This window comes from Trachemys scripta, chromosome 17, assembly GCF_013100865.1.
Source record: "Trachemys scripta elegans isolate TJP31775 chromosome 17, CAS_Tse_1.0, whole genome shotgun sequence".
NCBI classification, from domain to species: domain Eukaryota; kingdom Metazoa; phylum Chordata; order Testudines; family Emydidae; genus Trachemys; species Trachemys scripta.
In genome coordinates, this window is record NC_048314.1 from 18785106 (window position 1) to 18803436 (window position 18331).

An 18331-nucleotide genomic window follows, 5' to 3' on the forward strand; every position below is an offset into this window, starting at 1 on the left:
CACTCCCCGGTTAACCTGTTGCAGACCAATCTTTTACAACTGATCTGAAAATATTGCTTTTTATTATGCCATTGCAATTTTGTTTCTTTTTGCTTTAACACTATTTACCTCTGGTCCCAAGAAGCACAAAGAATCAAGAAACGCTGAACCAGGAATTAAAAAATCTCTAGGCTTCTTGTAGGTCCTTTGGACTCCTGGTGCTGGGGCTGAAAAACAAACAAAGCAACCCTGCAACATCTCCAATGCACTGATAGATTCGGACTGGAAACTCCTTGAATTCAAATGGCTCCATTAGCAAAAGAGCCCAAAACAGCAGCAACTTTGTTTGCAACAGCTCGATTTCCTGTCTTTGGCTGCACATTCAAACTTGCCGCTGGGACCTGCCTCCTGTGCAGCTCTCGGATCTGGTTGGAGATAGACGGGGAAAGAAATCAAGGCTGCCAAAGGAAGGGAGGAAGAAATATCGCCCCATGCCACACATTCAATTTCTCTCTCTCTCTTTTAAAAACTTCTTTCCCTCTTCCCACCCCCCGTTTCTCCTGGACTCCAGTGGAAGGGGGCAGAGCCCTGCAGCCTCCTAAACTCTGATTTGCTGCATTGGATCTCGATTGACAATCTCTCGCATCTGCTTTAAAAGAAGAAGGGAAGAAAAAAAAGTTTCCACTCCTCGATTAGTCAGGGGAAGGGGGACATCACTTGAGAGGGGAGCCCGAGAAGAATCAGACCAAGAGGAGGAGGAGAGACGGAAGGGAAGCGAAGAAGGACCTGCTATACCAAGAAAGCAAGACAAGCCAAAACAAAAATACAGTAACAGAGCAAGTTCAGACCCTCATCCTAGTTAATACCAATCAAACACAAACGTCCAGTTCATGGCCTTATAAAAGTTGCTTCTTCTGGGGGGCGGGGGATCTGAGCCTTTTCCTTTGATTTTTCTACCCCAGACCTAAGGTTGTGTGAGCATTTGCTCAATCCCCCCAAGCTGATCCCCCTTTTATTGTGGACCATGGATACACACACACGGTGGAAAAGAAGAAGTTGGATAAGGACCAAAACTATAGCAATATTTCTCCTCTATGCAATTTCTCAAAGCAAAGCAGGTAAGGCGCTTTTGTTTATATGCGTTCTTTGTGTCCTTAATAAATAGTTTGCCTTCAGGCTACAGAAATCGCTTTCTCTCTCCCTTGTTTAACTTAGCCTTGTTAAAACATGATTGCTGTTGACTAATGTTCATGTCATCTATGTCTGGAGCAAATATATGGGTGAGCTGACTGAAGACTTCAGAAAACTTGTAACAAAAAAGAAAAGCTTGCTTTCTATTGTGCTTTGCAAAACATTTGTCTTTTCTTACCCAATGCATTCCAAAAAAAATGTTTTAGCTGCCTAAGTCCTGTGAATGCCATTTGTCAGGGGGCCCATAAAAGGGAAAAACTTAAAACACAATCCTTTTTTCCCCCCTTAAAACAGATCTGCCACTTGCCAGGCACACTTAAAAAAAGGAATCAAAATGTATTTTTAGTGACTTTTGTTGTTTCGCTATACAGCTATTTTGAATTAATTGTAAACGTCTCTTCTTTGCATAGTTTCTGCTGGAAGAGAGCAAACGTTTGTCAAGAAATAATCGGTTCTCTTCTCTCCCGGATCAAAGCAAGAGATCTCAGTGCAAAAAACTTTTGCAAACTTTGCTTTTAGAAACTTAGAAAGCGTACGCCCTCTGTTGTATGCTGCCTGTACTTTTGTTAACTCCGTTTTGCATCCCCCCCCCCCCCAATTACTGTTGCTGGGTTTGGTAAAGGAGAAACTACAAAATGCAACAGTTGGGACAAAAACAACAACAGCTCCAGGAGTCACCTTTTTTGCGTTATAGAAAAGGAGGACTGAGTACTTGATTTTGTTACTTACGTTTTGAGAAGTTTTTTTTTTGGTTAATTTTAATACTGGCTTTCACAGTTATTAACTCTGGAATGCATAGGCTGGATAGATGAATACTGATGGATCTACCTTGAAAGTTCTTTGAACTTACAATAGTTTAACTCTACTGAGGCTCTAAAGGGTATCTGCAGAGGTTTGTGGTCTGCGAATAGTAAAGAGCAATATTTATTTCAGATTTCCTTTTCTAGTACTGTGGGAGGAAGAATAAGAGGAGGTTTGGGGGCAAAGCCACTTTGATGATTTTAAAAGGCGAGATAGGAACCATGATGGAGTTTTGCAGGACAGTTCGGGCCAGCTGAAGGGGTGGCAGCTAATGTCAAACTGAGATTCCAATGTTACTGACTAGCAAAAGCATTTAATACAGCCTGTCTTAGCTTCAGCCTTAATTCTGAAGTTTACATAAGTTCTTTTGGAAGCCCAACCACTATTTGGCACATTATGTGTTACCAAGACAAGCTGTGGGGGATTCAGACCATAACAGAATAATGATCAACTATTGTCATTTCAAGGTTCTTCGTTCTAACCCAAGAGGACTTATTTATAAAAAGGAGGCAAGGAACTTGTCAAAAATTGCAAGAAAAAGTTCTTAGGTGAGAGAGAAAATATTTTCTTTACTGAAAGATAAATATCTATAGATAGAACCTCAGTGGTGGAAAAACTAATATCACCTCAGAGCGACTCCCAGATGTTCTATTGCATTGCAATCTATTGGATTATGACCTGGAGCAATGGTCTTTGGCTGGATAGGGACTGGATCTGATGTCCATCTTCATATTTGGATAGAGGAAAGAATATTTTCTGGGACCATCCTCTTTTAAAGCAGGCAGCGCCTCGGATGGTACATGAGTGGCCATTGTACTACCTTCTTTTGCCATTTGTAGACTGCTAAATCCTTGTCAATTTCAGAAATTTAAATGGAAAGAATACAAAGTTTTTGCAGTCCTGTTGCAGGGCAACTAGCCAGGGATGTATTTCAGTAGTGTCCTAGCAGCTTAGACATACGGTCAGTCTCTATATTGTTTGGAGTGCTTTTAGGGTGCTTTTAGACTACTCATTGGCTTCAGGGAGATTTAGATCAGGAGCGTGGAGGTATGTCCATCTAAAACTCATTATGGACTAGGTGGTTTCATGCATCTATCACGGTCAGTGTATAGAAATCTTGCTGTTCTGAGTAGCATCTCTCTCTGAAGTGAAAGGTCTTGAATGTTCCCAGTGAGCTTCCTGGTATGATATTGGATTACTCAAATGTGGGAGGAGCCAGATTTGGTCATTTAAAGGCAAGGTCTAATGTTCTTTTATCTGGTTAACTTCCCCCCAACCGCAGTTAAGTTCTCTTCCCCCTTTTATTTAATCCCAGTTTCTTAAAAGGACTAAAATAAAACTGAAATAAAATGCAATGAAGTGAAAACTCACTTCTCCGTTGTCCTGCTCGGGAGCAAATACACCTCTGCTATTCAAGGGGGAAAAGAAAATTATTTGCAGACCTTGATTTATTCTAGAGGCCAGGCCATAAGTGACATGAGCTGGGCTGTCTCAGTGATTCCTGTCCAAGCCACAATGACCCCTGGTTTTTTACAAGTGGTGTCACATTAAATTTAACTGACAGACAAAGTTGGAGTCTCTCTTTATTTTTACAGATCCTCATAAAAGTGAATCAGGTTTCTGGGTGAATATTTTTGGAAACAGCCATTTCCTTTAGTGGTGGAGAAAAATGTAATAAGAATGCACAGCATGGTCTTTGAAAAGAAATAAAAATGCTGGAAATTATTAAGTATTTTGTTACCATCTGTTGCTTCTCCCCTTGGCTGTTTACATTGATCTAGAATGAGCTAAGAAAATATTCTTAGTCTCTGGCCACTTAGGACAGTTTAATATTTTTCCAGTTGAAAAGGATAGGAGTGGCTAAACCCGGAGAAATATGACCCTGTTAGTCTGGAATGGATGTCAGGCGACAGTTCTGATGTCCAATGGAAAACGTGCATTGTGGTCTCGTTGTTTGTGACTTGTTTCTTGAGAAGGGGGAGAATTATACCACCTTGGAACAGAACTTTATGGATAATTTTTTTTTTTTTTTTTTAATAAGCTACAGTAGTACATGCCCCATTCAGAAGTTGACAGGGATGCATCTGAGTCAGTTGACTAGCATCCCTTATTCAGTGAAACCGTGTATATTCCAAAGGCAGGATGCAGACGCTTCTCAAACCACTCCCCATTCCCTATAGTGGTCTCTTTCCAATTGTCACTTAGAATGGCACGTGGGGTGAAATACAGTGTCAATGCCATAACCAAGGGGCCAATTCTGCCAGCTACCGAGTGGCCTCAGCGCCCAACAAAATCGATGGAAATTGCGCACACTCCGTATTCGGCGTTATTAGGCCCCAGCATCATTATTTTTCCCTTGGCCCTAAATGACGAGGGATAAACGTTCGACATGGGATTGGAGAAAGCACTGCAAACCAGCGCTGAAAGGGCATTGCTCCTTCTCCACTAAATGTACTTGGAATTGTCGGTGTTGTGCTGCAAGCAGGCCTGTTAATCAGGGCCTTTTAGCCGTCAGTACTGGATCTTTTACGCTTTTGAGCTGATTTCTCCTCCTTGTGGTTTGAAGGCTGATGAGTCATTTTGGGTACAATTATCCTAGATCTGCAACACTGATTCCTACTGGATGAAAAGCCCTTTAATAATAAGGTTAATCCTATAAACAAAAGTATTTTGCCCTTACACCTAGGGCATGCAGAAATAATGGCACTGTTAGGACCAACAGAAGGGAACTGCAAAGGGAATATGAATCCTTACTATGGGAAAAAGGCCCAAACCTTCTTGTTTAAAGGGATAAAAACTCTCCCTTAGCGGTTTTCTTTTTAACACACAAAGCAATTGAAGCGAATCATTAGATTGGCGCGGTGCCTCCTGGTTACTCTGACAGGTCGCAGAATAGTGGTAGTCTGTTTGCCGCAGACATCTGTCAGTTAAAAGTCTTGGCATGAGTTGATAATGTGGTTCCCATTTTCTTACTTTTCATACCCTTGTGCTATGTGCCAGGGATCCAGATGTGAGAGATGAAAGGATAAGAGTGGGTGTGTGCACTAAGAAAGGAAGCCATGGAGGTGAGCTCAGATTCCCAGTTTGTGGCACTGGTATGAGGATTAACAGCTTTGAGGATAAAGGAGGTTCTTTCAGCTACCACAAAAAAGTGCTTTTTGTAGAGGAATCATGTGGCTTTTTGGAAAGTCCTGAAGATGGCATAAAATACGTTTCTATCCTGGGGCTGGTCAGAATCAAACTTGCCTTATTAACCAGGTATAACCCACTGCTTGAAATGTCATAGGATGTGTTGTGTGTGTGGTATTTCTCTCTCTGTGTGGTGCATATAAACATCTGTACGATCCCTGGCAATCCATGTAACACACTGTAGTTACTGTGTCTGGATTCATCTTTTTTCCTGTGGATCTTGAAATATATATTAAGAAAGGAGATTTTGGTGTGTCTGGTAAAGTCTGAAGGCCTGTAAATAAACGAAAGTGGAGTTAGCCCTTTGTCATGTGACAATAGTAAGGAATCGCAGAACTAAAGGCTTTCCTCCAACACTTCATAAGGAGCTTTATTAAGATAAGGAAATCAGCATTATCCCTAAGCTGTCCCTTTCTCTTCTTCATTGTAGAGTGCCTGCCTCCAGACTGCCTCACGCTGCATGTCTTCTGGCTATAGATTCAAAGAAACAGTACATATAGCCTCACAGCCTCTTGGAATTTTTTTTTCAGAGGGAGGCACTGGCATAAAAACAGATGTGAATAAGCAAAATACACAGATGTGGCATATTTACTCCACTACCTCTGCATTAGTGAAAGTACCCGTTTATAGACACATGGCTTAGATAATCCAAGGTTTCTGTCTGGACTTGAGAAATAAATCTATAAGAGCAGACTTTCCAGGAAACGGCTCTTTGGTCTGTTTTTAAAAATAGGAGATTTGGCAATTTATTTCCTACGTCTGTCTCTCTCCCTCTCCCCTGTCACCTCACTTTAATTTTTGTCCAAAGTTTAAGTATACTTCCTGGAGCAGAAGTTTAATGTTAGTGATAGGAACATCCGTTCTCAGAATGCCTGATCCAGCTTCCATTAAAGTCAATGGATAGATTCTTATTGATTTCAGTTTGTTCTGGTCCATAAAGCATAATATATCAGTAAATATTTGTGAGTGTCAAGTCTGTTTTAAGATTTCAGGTACTCTGAGTAATAACAGTGAATAAATAAATAAAAAGATCACTTTTCCCCTACGATACGCATTCCTTCCTGTTGGATGGGACACCTGCTGGCACTTCTAACAGATTTGTCTTTAGACAGCATGAACCTGTCTGTCTGTACTGTCAGTATGATGATTGTGCATAGATTATTAGGCAGAGATTTTTCCGAAGTCACTTAAGAAATATGAATGCACCGTACCTATTCATTTCAAGGGGGGGGGGGGGGACCATGTGTCTAAATCTCCTCGTTGGCTATGAAAATCTCAGCCATAGATTTTTAAGACCAGCAGGGATAACTACTCTGACCTCCTGCATCACACAGGGCTTAGAATTTCACCCAGTGATTCCTGCAAAGAAGGGAATTGTTCTTCCTTACTACATTATTGACTACTCTGGGACCCTGTAGTTATTTAATTCATTGTATGTGTTTGCATGTATACTGTAGACTAGGGTGACCAGATAGCAACTGCGAAAAAACGGGACATGGGGTGGGGGTGGGAGGTAATAGGCACCTATATAAGAAAAAGTCCCCAAAAACGGGACTGTCCCTTTAAAAACAGAACATCTGGTCACTCTGCTGTAGACAAGTATCAAATGCAGGAATAATTTAAGAACAATGCCAGCAAGTGCCCTATGTCGCTCATGATTGGAGAGTGGGCAGAACAGTGTCCTGTAGAGATGGAATGGTAGAGTGGGCATACAGGGCATAGGACTGGGAGTCAGGATTCCATTTCCGAGTCTGCCGTTGATTTGCTCTGTGGCCACGTCATCCCAACTGGGATTTCCAAAGCGTCCTAAGAGGTTTAGACATCTGTCTCCCATTGAATTTCAAAATCCCAGTCGTAGTCCCTGAGTGCTCCATTTTATCCATTTTCAAAAGGGCTGGGATGTTTTTTTTTACCTTCCTTGCAAGCCATGTGGGAGGGAATGTGGGAGCTCAGTAATGCAGAGATCCCCAGGCCAGAAGGGACCATTGTGATCATCTAGTCTGACCTCCTGTATAACAGGCCAGAGACCTTCCCCCAAATAATTCCTAGAGCAGATCTTTTGGGAACACGTTGAATCTTGATTTAAAAATTGCCAGTGATGCAGAATCCACCACGCCCCTTGGTAAAATGGTGCCAGTTGGTAATTACCCTCACCATTAAAAACTTACACTTAATCGATGTTTGTGAAGTGCTTTGTGACCCACAAATGGAAGGTGTGTGATGCAGATTCTATTATCATTCATGTTATTGCTGCTAGTTGAAAAAACTGGCAACCATCTTTTGGGGTGAAAAAAAATCTCAAAAATCTGGAAAGCCAGCTCCAATGACAATATTTTGTGGTCTAGGTTGGGGTCCATTGCCAGGGTGAGACCCGTCAAGTGGCAGAGGCCAGCGACCTCCAACATCTTAGTTCTCTCCTCTCATTATGCACCATAGTGTGGCTCCACTGACTTCAGTGATTGACACTGATCTTAAGTGCGAGGGCAGTGAGGTCCTTTGATGGGCAGCTTTCCAACCACACAGCTGCTGAAACAAGCTCTGCCCTGGGTGTTGAGCTCCCAGGCAGAGGAAGGGGAAAAAACACAAGTGTCGTAACCTAGGGGCCTTGCAGACAGGAGAAACATCCTTCCAGGGACATGAGATCCTTGTTCCGTTTGGTGCAAGTTGCAGACATGATGGCTTTGTACTTGAACAGCCTTGTTTGCCCACAGGATGGTTGTTAGTAGTAATCATTAGTACGGCCCCATAAATTCACAAGACGCATTCCTTGCCCTGAACAGTTTTTACAACCTAAAACAGGAAAATGGGGACAAAGGTAAGGGAAGGCATGGGGAGAGTTTTGAGAATCGCCTTGGAGGAATAAACTAGATCTCTTAACTAAAAATGAAATTAAGGCGTTTAATGTTAATTTGGGATGATGTGGGGGCATGTTTAATTCCTCCAGATATTAATTATTATTTGTAGTGAGCCAACAATGTGCTAAGTACTTTAGATGAATATGAAGACAAGGGGCCTGATTCAGATCTCTCTTGCATTGGTTTTCCATTGCTGTAGCCCCATTGATGTCAAGTTTCAGAGTAGCAGCCGTGTTAGTCTGTATCCGCAAAAAGAACAGGAGTACTTGTGGCACCTTAGAGACTAACAAATTTATTAGAGCATAAGCTTTCGTGGACTACAGCCCACTTCTTCGGATGCAAGGGAGTTACTGCCAGTTTGTTCCAGTGCAAGTGAAATCAGAATGGAGAACGAGATTTCCACTCCAGCGCTTATAGTCTAGCTAAACATTGTGCAAACAGGTATATGGGTGTGTGTGTGTGTGTGTGTGTGTGTGTGTGTGTGGAAAAAACCCACTGAAGAGGAATGATGCAAATGGGGTGAATGAATGCTGAAGTTAGGCAGCATCTCTTTAATTCCATGATTTAGCTGTGTGTGTGTGTGTGTGTGTGTGTGTGTGTGTGTGAGAGAGAGAGAGAGAGAGAGAGAGAGAGTATGTGTCCGTGTGTAGGAGGAAACTTGGAGTAGGGATTGTCAGCCTGTCTTAATAAATCTGTTTGCAGGAGGCTCCTAAAGGAGGAAAGGGTCCATGATGTATTTTCCTTTGCAAAATATCCAGAGTGATCAGCTCTCTAGTTCTGTTTGTGGTGTCTGTGGGCTGCAAGCATGCAGCGTTGAAGGTTAGATTTGGTATCCTAGCCATTGAGTGAATACCATAGCCTCGTGGCACAGTTGTGTTTGTTGTCCCAGTTGTTGTGCATGTCAAAGGGAGAATAAGGGCTTGTCTACATATGGCATTATTCCAGAGTAGGTACTCCAAGTGGATGAAGCTAAACCAGAAAAGGCACTCTTCTTCCGAAATATGAGTGTCCACAGATGGCGTTCTCCCAGAATAACTATTGTGATTTAAATTCACACGCTACCTTAATCCGAATTGTCTTTGAAGTGTAGACAAGCCCTAAAAAGGGGGAAAACCCTGGTGTGTGTCTGATGTGCATGCACTAGACACGTGCACATGCATAGCCACAAGTTTGTCCCAGCGTATACATTTACAAAAAGACCGTTTTCTTCTAGCTTTTGGGATGCCAGGACTTCCCTGTTCTATCTTGTGTTCCCAGGAGCGCCTTTATTCAAAGCCCTGGGACTCACTACTGAGCTATGCAATCTGAGCTTTACCAGTCATGGCTGCACTGCATGAGTAAGCACAGGACACGGATGAAACCCTCAAAGCCCCGTCTTGGCCTGCACTTGGCGTAAAACCTGGGACGGAGTCTCTTGGGGTGAGGAGGCGTCTATCCTGTGGCTGTTCCAAAATCCAGGACAGAATTCTAGAGGGGATTCCCCCTATGGCATCGCATCCCACATGTACACCCCATGGCTCTTTTTATAAAAGGGAAATGATCATTGCTAGTCAAGGACAGTGACTCATCCTATGAGTCATGCAGAAAGAATCCAACTGTGTCTGGGGTCCTCTGAAGGAGGATTTCCTCATTGGCTCATTGTGATCAGTTGACCTGCTGTTGAGGGAGTCCCTAGGGACGCTCCCATATAATAAAGAGGGATCTCTTTTTCCCTTTGTTTCATTCAAAGCTGTGCTCGTTGAACATAAATGACAGCGCTTTCAAATTCCTTACTATTTCGCTGAGTCCCAGGGTCAGAGCCGCTGTTGCCCTTTGAGCTGCTTGAATTACTACGGCTTTTTATTTTTATTTTTTTAGATAGCAATTTCTCTCCAACGTAACCCATCTAGGCTGTAGCTGGAAAACTGGCAAGAATAGCAAATTGGAAGGCACTGAACCGTCTTTTGTCCTGGTGGTGTGCGTATGTGTGTGTGTGTGTGTGTGTGGGGGAGGGGTGTGGTTTGGAAAGCTTTCGGCACAGACGGGCCCTTTAAAAGGTCTTAATTCATGAGCTTGTTGGAAGATATTCAAGTCTTGGTTGGGACTTTTGCTAAACCCTTGGAGTCAGGATGGGTGACATTCAGTCCTGTGCAGAGAGCTTTCACAAGGCCCATGTACCACTGAAACCCTCATTTGGGGGGGGACTGTATTGATGCATAGGCCCCTGCTGTCTCCCTGCATGGGGGTGAATTCCACCCGAAGTCCAGCGGAAGGTCTTGTGGCACTGATGGAGACGCTTTTAGCTGTTAAAAAGTGCTGCTGAAGATCCGTAGGGCTCTGTATCCAGGCCTGGGGGTATATGCTAAGTGGGCATGTGTACTCTGGATTGTTTTCTGACCTAGAAAAGGCCTTTGGAAGATCTGGACTGTTTTATCTTTATCAGCTCTTCCTCCAGCGTGCTCCTGATAGCCTCCCTACATCACACCTGGTAGAAGGAGGATATCACTGGCAATTCCGCGCGCTGGGGCAGAGCTGGAGAAAGAGGCTCATCGCACTCCAAGAATTTCCGTAGTTTCTCAGTGGGCTTCAGGCGAGAAGAGTATTCCAAGGGCTGAGTATTGCTGCTGTAACATATGCAGGCGCCTCATTCTCTGTGCCTCGCGGGGGTCCTAGCGTGAACACAAGGAATGGAGCTAGTGCAAACTGAAAGCCCAACCCTGCAATCTTCTACTCACGAAGCCCACGCCAGCTTGGAGTGGCTCTCTGTTACCCTCTGGGATTGATGAGCCTGCTGCAGCCTTGGGGAGGAGAGCTGGGTTTTGTAGGTCAGGCAGTAGAGGCTCTTGCATTCAGATCCAGAAGTCCCAAGTTCGGTGCCCCCTGCGGATGACCCACCTAGAGGGGTGGCATTACACTCTGGATTTCTTTGGGGGTAAAACAAGGACTAAGAATCTGATTCAGCAGACGCTGGCATCAGTAGCAATACAGCCACTGATGGCAGGGTCAGATAGATGAGTAACAGCTTGCAAGACCGGGCCTTTAACTAGGATTGCATTGAGGCCTGATGCAAAGCCCACTGGAGTCTAACAGAGAAACTCACGTTAACTTTAGGAGGCTTTGGATCAGACCCTGGGTGCTTTAAGGACCCAATCTTACAAGATGCTGAGCAACTTTCTGGAGGTACCAAGTGTCCTCAGTTCCCATTTACTTGACTTGGAGCAGTGAGTGCCCAGTGTTTCCAGGCATTGCAGGATTGATCCGTTAGCTGCTGTAGTGACTTAGAAGTCTTGGCTAGGATTCAGCATGGTGCTTTTAGGCGAGAGAGAAAAATGCCCAGAACTACAATGAATAAACCAATGCAGTTCTTATCCCACTCTGATCACTGGTATCTGAGCACCTTCCAGTTGGGCATTAAGCTATGTGACGAACGTCCGCCACAAGTGGTTTGTTCTCTCTCTCCCCCTCTCCGCAGGGGGAGAATTGTGTATGCAGAGGAGAGTTGTGATTGGGTAGGGTTTTGTTTTGGGTGGATTTGTTATTTTTAGATATCCATGCTGCTCTGTGCTTTACATGAGAGGAGACTGGTCAGAGAAGTGTAGTTGGCCCTGGGAGCAGAAGGTGGTGAGATTGGGATGGTCCTCAGGTCCTGTGGGAATTTGTTCCATAGTCTGGGACTGGCCCTCGAGAAAGCTCCGTCTCCTGCACAGATGAGCTTTATCCTGATGGTTGGAAGCTCCATTGTGCCAGAGGAGCGGAGTTGTCATCCATAGTCCTCATCTCTGAGCTTTAGGCCCTTTTAGAGATGCTGGGCCCAGGTCACTGAGCACCTTGAAGAGAAGGATGAGCCCTCGGACTTGCCTCGGTATTCTGCAGGGAACCGCACAGAGAGCAGAGGATGGGTGTGATGTGTGTGCCATCTCCCATGCTGCTGAGGAGATGCACTGCAGTGTTGTGTACTAGCTGGAGTTTCCTAAGAGCTGGAGAGTTCGTGCTCAGGTCTATTGTATTGCTGTTGTCCAGACAAGAGGTGACAAAAATGTGAATAATAGAGCCAGGTCATCGTCCACGAGGCAGGGATGGAGTGTCCGAGGCAACCGGAGGTGGTAGAAGGTGGTGTGCTGCTCCGTGAGAGCTTAGCATCAGCAAGGGATGTAGGAGTCCTCCTAACCTATGGACTACATTGGGTATGTGCCTTCAACCAAAGGAGACTGCTGCAAACGCTTCAAAGTCCTTTCTTCTGCTCACCCGCATCACCTGGGTCCTGCTCAGTTCAGCTTCAGTTATTTGGTAGTTGCATTTTTCCATGCAGAGCCTTAACCCTCTCCCTCATCTTGTAACCTCAGCTTGCTGCCGAGAGCTTCTTGGGGACTGCATCCTCCAATTGCCTCATTCTATAGCAAAGCTTTGATTCTTACTGGAGTCAAATTCACTCAGCTATGTGCTGAGTCTGCAAGCTGGCTTTTTTTTTTTTAACTGTCAATAGAGACCTTTGTATGAAAAAAGAAAAAAGACACATGTGGGAAGAGCGAGCGAAAGCGGCAGGCGAGGACGACAAAAAAAAAAAGAGAAATGGATGGAAAAACTCGTTAAAATACAAAGATGATATATGGAAAACATTGAGGTTGGCAGCATGCTGTAATCAGCCACTTGGTTATTGTTCGTCAGTTTCAGGTCCTTGAAACAGAGCTGATCACTGAACGCGCAGTTAAAATGATGTCGTGGTTTTCCTGTGGACATGTCTGGAACCTCATTGGAGCAAGAAATAAAAAACTAAACTAAAAAATGCCCATTGTGCAGTTTTTCTGTTTTTTTTTCTTTTAGAAGCAAGAAGCTCCTAACACTGCTTGGGAGTCTTCAGGCTTCTCAAAGATCATAGAATCAGAGACATGTAGGGACCTGGAGAAATCACCAAGCTGAGCCCCCTGCACTGAGGTGGAACCAAGTAAACCTAGACTATCCCTGACAGATGTGTGTCCAATCTGTTCTTAAAAACCTCCAATGATGGAGTGTCCAGAACCTCCCTTGGAAGCCTATTACTGAGTTCTGCAGATGAAGACCATCACTTCTTGTCCTACCTTCTGTGGACACAGAGAACAATTGATCACCGTCCTCATTAGAACAGCCCTTAACATGTTTGAAGACTATCACTAGGTCCTCCTCTCAGTCTTCTTTTCTCAAGACTAAACCTACCCAGTTTTTTTAACCTTTCCTCTTGGATCAGGTTTTCTAAAGATTTAGTTTTATGAAACACAAATCTACCATAGTATTTATATATTTACCATGCTGGAGTTTTCCTAGTAGTTTAGGCAGTAAACTGGATGGAGAAAGGATGGTCTGAGGGTGAAGGCATTGAAATGAGACTCAGGAGAGTTCATTTCTCAGCTCTGTCCTAGACTTCCATATGACATAGACTAAAGTCACTTAATTTCTCTGTGCCTCAGTTCCCCATCTTTAAAATGGGTATAATACTTCTCCCTCTCTCGCCCTTTGTCTTGTCTATTTGAGCCAGAAACTGTTTAGGGCAGGGACCATCTTACTCTGGGACAGATCCTCGACTGGTGTAAATTGTCAAAATCTTCATTGACCTCAGAGGAACTATGGCAAATTTACAGCCAGCTGAGAATCTGCCATTTTTTGGCCGTCCAGTGCCTACTACAAGAAGGCCCTGATTTCTGGGGGAGGGGCTTGTAGGCGCTGAGATAATACAAATAATAATACTGAGCACTGAATTGGCCTATTTATGGCCTATTGGTATGACTCATGTGGGCAGTGCTAGAAATTCAAACCCCAGGAGAATCCTGGCTGTAGGAGTGAAAATTATGACACTTATCCAGCAGGCCAGACTAGACGATCCCAGGCCTTCTATTTTATGTCACCAATTCATAGATTATATCTTTTTAAAAATAGTGAAATATAAAACTTTTTTTTCTCATCCCCAACCCCCCGGGTTAAGTTGCTGGTTATATTTGAAGAGGTTGAAGGTTGTTCCTTTGTTGTAGGAACAAAGACATAGCATGCTCTTCTGTTAACAGAACCTGTCTCTGCGGTACACGTTGTGACTTCTTTGAGTTGTCCATGTCATTTTACAGCTTTTCTCTGTGCTTCTGGTGTAAACAATAGGAGAGCATGGGGCGTTGTGCTGTTAGAGAAAAGGCACTATTTGAACCACTAAATATCACCAAATAATTGAAAACAGGTAGAGGATTTCCTGAACAGCACGGTAGATACCTCAGCTTGCTGGGGGGAAAAAAAAATAACCTCAGCAAGCTAGAGTACATGCATGTGTTGCAAATGGAAATTGGGGTACTGGATACTGAAACATCCTAGCATGGAAAGCCCAGTGGGAATATTATAAAACTAGACAGCTATAAGCCAGGAAAAGAAGGCAAGGAAAGATGATCCCAGTATGTCTTTTAGGCAGTTTTTAGTTAGTAACATCCAGCTATTTTTACCAGTATAAGAAGGTTGGGAAAATGATGCCAAGGCATTTTGCTTCGTTTCTATCTACTCTTTGGTAATGTAGACGGCAGTAGGAATGTATCCATGCACCTGGCGATAGCCCTGATTTGTCTGAAAGAGCGCAGCTCCCATGTATTATGTTGCAGTAGGACCTAGAAGCCTCAGCTCACTGTAGTGGGTGTGGTACAACCATGGAACAAAAAGTCCCTGCCCCCCAAAAGTTTACAATCTAAGGGTGAACTCCTGGCCCCACTGAAGTCGATGGGAGTTTGGCCCTTGACTTCAGTAGAATCAGGATTTCACACCTCACTTGAAAACCGAATCATGTCAAAGTGCTCAGTAGCAACCGTTGTTCTGAATGTCAGGGGCGGGATTCTCCATCGTTCTCAGTGGGAGCAGCAGGGGGCCGAGCCTTCTTGACAATCTGGCCACAAGACTCTATTTAGATCTCCTGACCCTGAACTGCATGCCTGGGATGAGCACTACATTTGCAGCCAGAGGGGGCGATGAGAACATTCTCAGGGTAACCAAAGCCGTAAAGTTCCTTTCCTGGCTCAGCCTGGAAGCGACACGGTCTCTCCGCAGCGATCTCTGCCCTCACCTTTCCTGCAGGGTGTGGTTAGGGCTCCCAGGGAGTAGCACGCGAGGTTCCCGCGACGCTGGAGAAAGCTGGGTTTGAGTTTCTGGGGAGAAAATGAGACCGAGAGAAATGCAAGGTCAGCTGCTGCAGTGTTTGGCTGAAGGGACCGTCCTACAGTTCAGTTGCCAGCGATTGATTTAGAGTTTCATTTACGTGTCGGCAGGAGCTGCTCTTATTTGAGTGTGTACGTACAGTCCTTTGGCCGAGCTGCGTAGTGGAGCCTTGCAGAGCGGCTTACTGTTGTGTTTTGTTTTTAAAGACGATACTCCGGTAAGAATTCCAGGCAGCCAGAGCTTCCCTGTAACTCCTAGGATGCACTGCAATGTGCATCTTATGCAGGGATTCTGGCAGGAGGGGATGCAAGACAGATCCAGGCAGCTGCACCCGTCAGACTCTGGATGGGAAGCAGTGAGTTTGAGCATGCAGATGTGGGTCCGTGTGGACCCATCCCCAAGGTGTTCAGTGATGGAATACTAACGTGTCCACCACATGCTTCGTTTTAGAATTACAACCCTCCAGGTGCATAATGCATCCATCATATGTATGCCTCTTTTTGTAACCCGCACTGTTACAGGTGAATAGAAGAGCCCTGGGTGATGAGTCACTGTGAATACAAGTGGAGGGCTCTGCGGGAGGAATAGAAAAAGTGATTTATGAGGTGGGATTCTCAGCTGGGAGCAAGCAACGTTGTTCAGCTGACTTCAGGGGAGCTGCCCCAATTGACACGAGGTTAGCAAGGGTCTGAGATGGGAAGTCTGCTGATGTAGCCGCCTTGATCTCCCTGGCTTTAAACGAGGATAGTGCTAGATCTAGGGAAGAGCACAAGCGGCAAGTAGAGGCTACCGTTTCAAAGGTGTTTGGGCCATTGCCTCTGTGCAAAACATTAAAACATAACAGCAAAGCATTAATGAGCCCTCTCTTGCCCCTTGTTCCCCCCACCAACCCCTCGCCCCCCAGAAGAACTCTGTATAGCATGAAAGCTTGTCTTTGTCTTCTCTGCCAACAGAAGTTGGTCCAATGAACGATGTTATCTCACCCACCTTGTTTCTCTCTCTGACTTCACAACAGGTTTGTTTGTAGATGGCTACGTTATCCTGGCCTTTCAGGATTGTGGGGATAAAAGCCTCACTCCCCCATCATCCCCTGATTTTCCCCCCATTGAAAAACAGTGTTGATTGGAAATTTTCAACCAGCCCTTAGAAAGGCCCATCTGTCTTCTCTGCCCAGTGCAGGGTTGTTCCCGATAACCCATCTCATGTCCTTTTCCCTGCACAGTGTTGATCAGAGGTGTTCCTAAGATATGCATCTTCTTCCTGAGATACCAGGAAGACAGGTGGGCAGAGCAGGTCAGATCAGGAGGATCCCATGCTGGGCTGACGTCATAGCCAATTAAATATTGGCAGGGCCACAAAAGATTAATCCGCAGAGGTTCCTGCCCTCAGGAGGGTCCTAGCATGCCTGGGTCGTAGGAAAGGCCTGAGAGTTATGGCATGCTAGGCCTTAAATGAGGGAGGAAGACTTTTGGCAACACAGATGAGTCAGCAGCACTGATTCATGTGTCCGCCGCCCGCTGCTCACCCCCATCCCCTACCCTGGCTCTGGATTAAATGCCCTGTTGTAAATTAAGTTTTTTAATTTCCTGCCCGAAAGCTTCATTTTGCACGCCCAGGGCAAATGGTTTAACCACGTGTTCAGTGCACTGAACAGAGAAATGTCCCTAGCTGCGTAGCGTCTGATTAAAGGGGATTAGCGAGTTGTGGATGGGCGAGTGCCAAGTGTCTGGAGGGATGGGGTGGAGACCTGGCCGGGGTTTTCCTTTAATTGATGTTGCTGAGGTGACTTTATTAAAGCAGTCGCAGGGGCCCATGATGCCAGCTAACGGAATCCCAGTCCAGATGTTTTTCACAATTTCTTCTTATGGGACTAGTGTGGCTTTAAATCACAGGCACCTCTTGTACCAGCAAAGTTCCCTTTTCATGTGGCTGAGGCCATGCTCCCTGGGGTCTCCGGCATCTGATTAATTGCTTTCACTGTCAAGGAGGGAGGTGCAGGGGCTATATGGCTGTTCCTCCTTGTGTCTCAGTGCAGTTGACCCAGCAGGGCAACGTGGAAGAGAGACTCATGCCCACTGGCTTATATAACTTATGTCATATCTGCGTGTTCAGATCCATTAGTGATGGACTCTGAAAAGGTGACTCCCATAAAATCATAGGAGCAGGAAAGGGGAAAGGCTAGAAGTGGTCAGGATATACATTTTTTTTTTCATTTTTGTCAACATTTTCTGCAGGGAGAAAAAAAAATCTCAATTTTTCCATGGAAGATTTTGATTTATTGTTTTTGGTGGAGATTTGAATACTGAACAGTTGTAGCCAAAACCAGAACTATTTCATTTTTCAGTAATAACAACAACAACAAAAAATCAAAATTTTGATACCTTTTGACATAAATTTTATTTAATTAAAAACCTGATTTCTCCTCCCCCCATCAAAAAAGAGTGTTGATGGAAAATTTTCAACTAGTTCTCAAAAAGACCCATCTGTCTTATCTGCCTAGTGCTGGATTGTTCCCAATAGCCCATTTCATTATCCAGCACAGTTTTGATCAGAGGTGGTCCTAAATTGGAACACCAGATCTATCCGACTCCAGAAGGCTCTGAACCTGACCTCCGTCTTCAGTGAAGATAATGAAGTTACCAGCCAAGAGTGGAGTAGAGCCATAGAGTTTAAGGCCAGAAGGGACCACCAGCTATCTAGCCTGACCTCCTGTAATACAGTGGTGAACCAAGTCCTAAGGATATAAGATTGATTTGGCTCACACATTAGAGGGAACAGGGCCCATTTTGCAGATACGCTCCTTACACCGTACTATGAGCTCTGTTGTCGCTTTCGCCACAGCTCCTGGGATGTACGGGTTTTCAGACACACATTCTTCAGGATGTGCTTAGCAACAAGGGGGTTCCCCTCCCTACTGCTTTCGGTTGGTGGAAAGAGACGTGCATTAGCAGTGAAGTTGAAGAGGAATTGCGTAGCGCCTGTCCATATTATACTATACAGTGGGACGACACATGTGGAGGAAAGGTACTTGGATGCTGCTGTGTGGAGCTCAGCATAAGAGAACCTAGCTGGAACAGAAACATCACAGCAGTTGCCATGTGGGATCAGACCACTGGTCCACCTAGTGTGACCCCTATTCTATGACTGTGGTCAGCACCGTGTCTCCGTTTGTTGATCAGTTTGTT

At 44.7% G+C, this 18331-nt stretch overlaps 1 protein-coding gene across 2 annotated transcripts in view; it reads left to right on the plus strand.

Moving 5' to 3' along the window:
* The first annotated feature begins 405 nt into the window (after positions 1-405).
* The window catches only part of COL5A1 (collagen type V alpha 1 chain), a 249877-nt gene continuing 231951 nt past the window's right edge, over positions 406-18331 (plus strand). Inside the window, exon 1 of one of the 2 annotated variants that reach the window (XM_034752172.1) lies at positions 406-1097. In XM_034752172.1, coding sequence (XP_034608063.1) covers positions 1004-1097 — 94 coding nt within the window. In that variant the 5' untranslated portion in view covers positions 406-1003. The remainder of the gene's footprint in view (positions 1098-18331) is intronic. The other variant, XM_034752171.1, reaches the window with a different exon arrangement.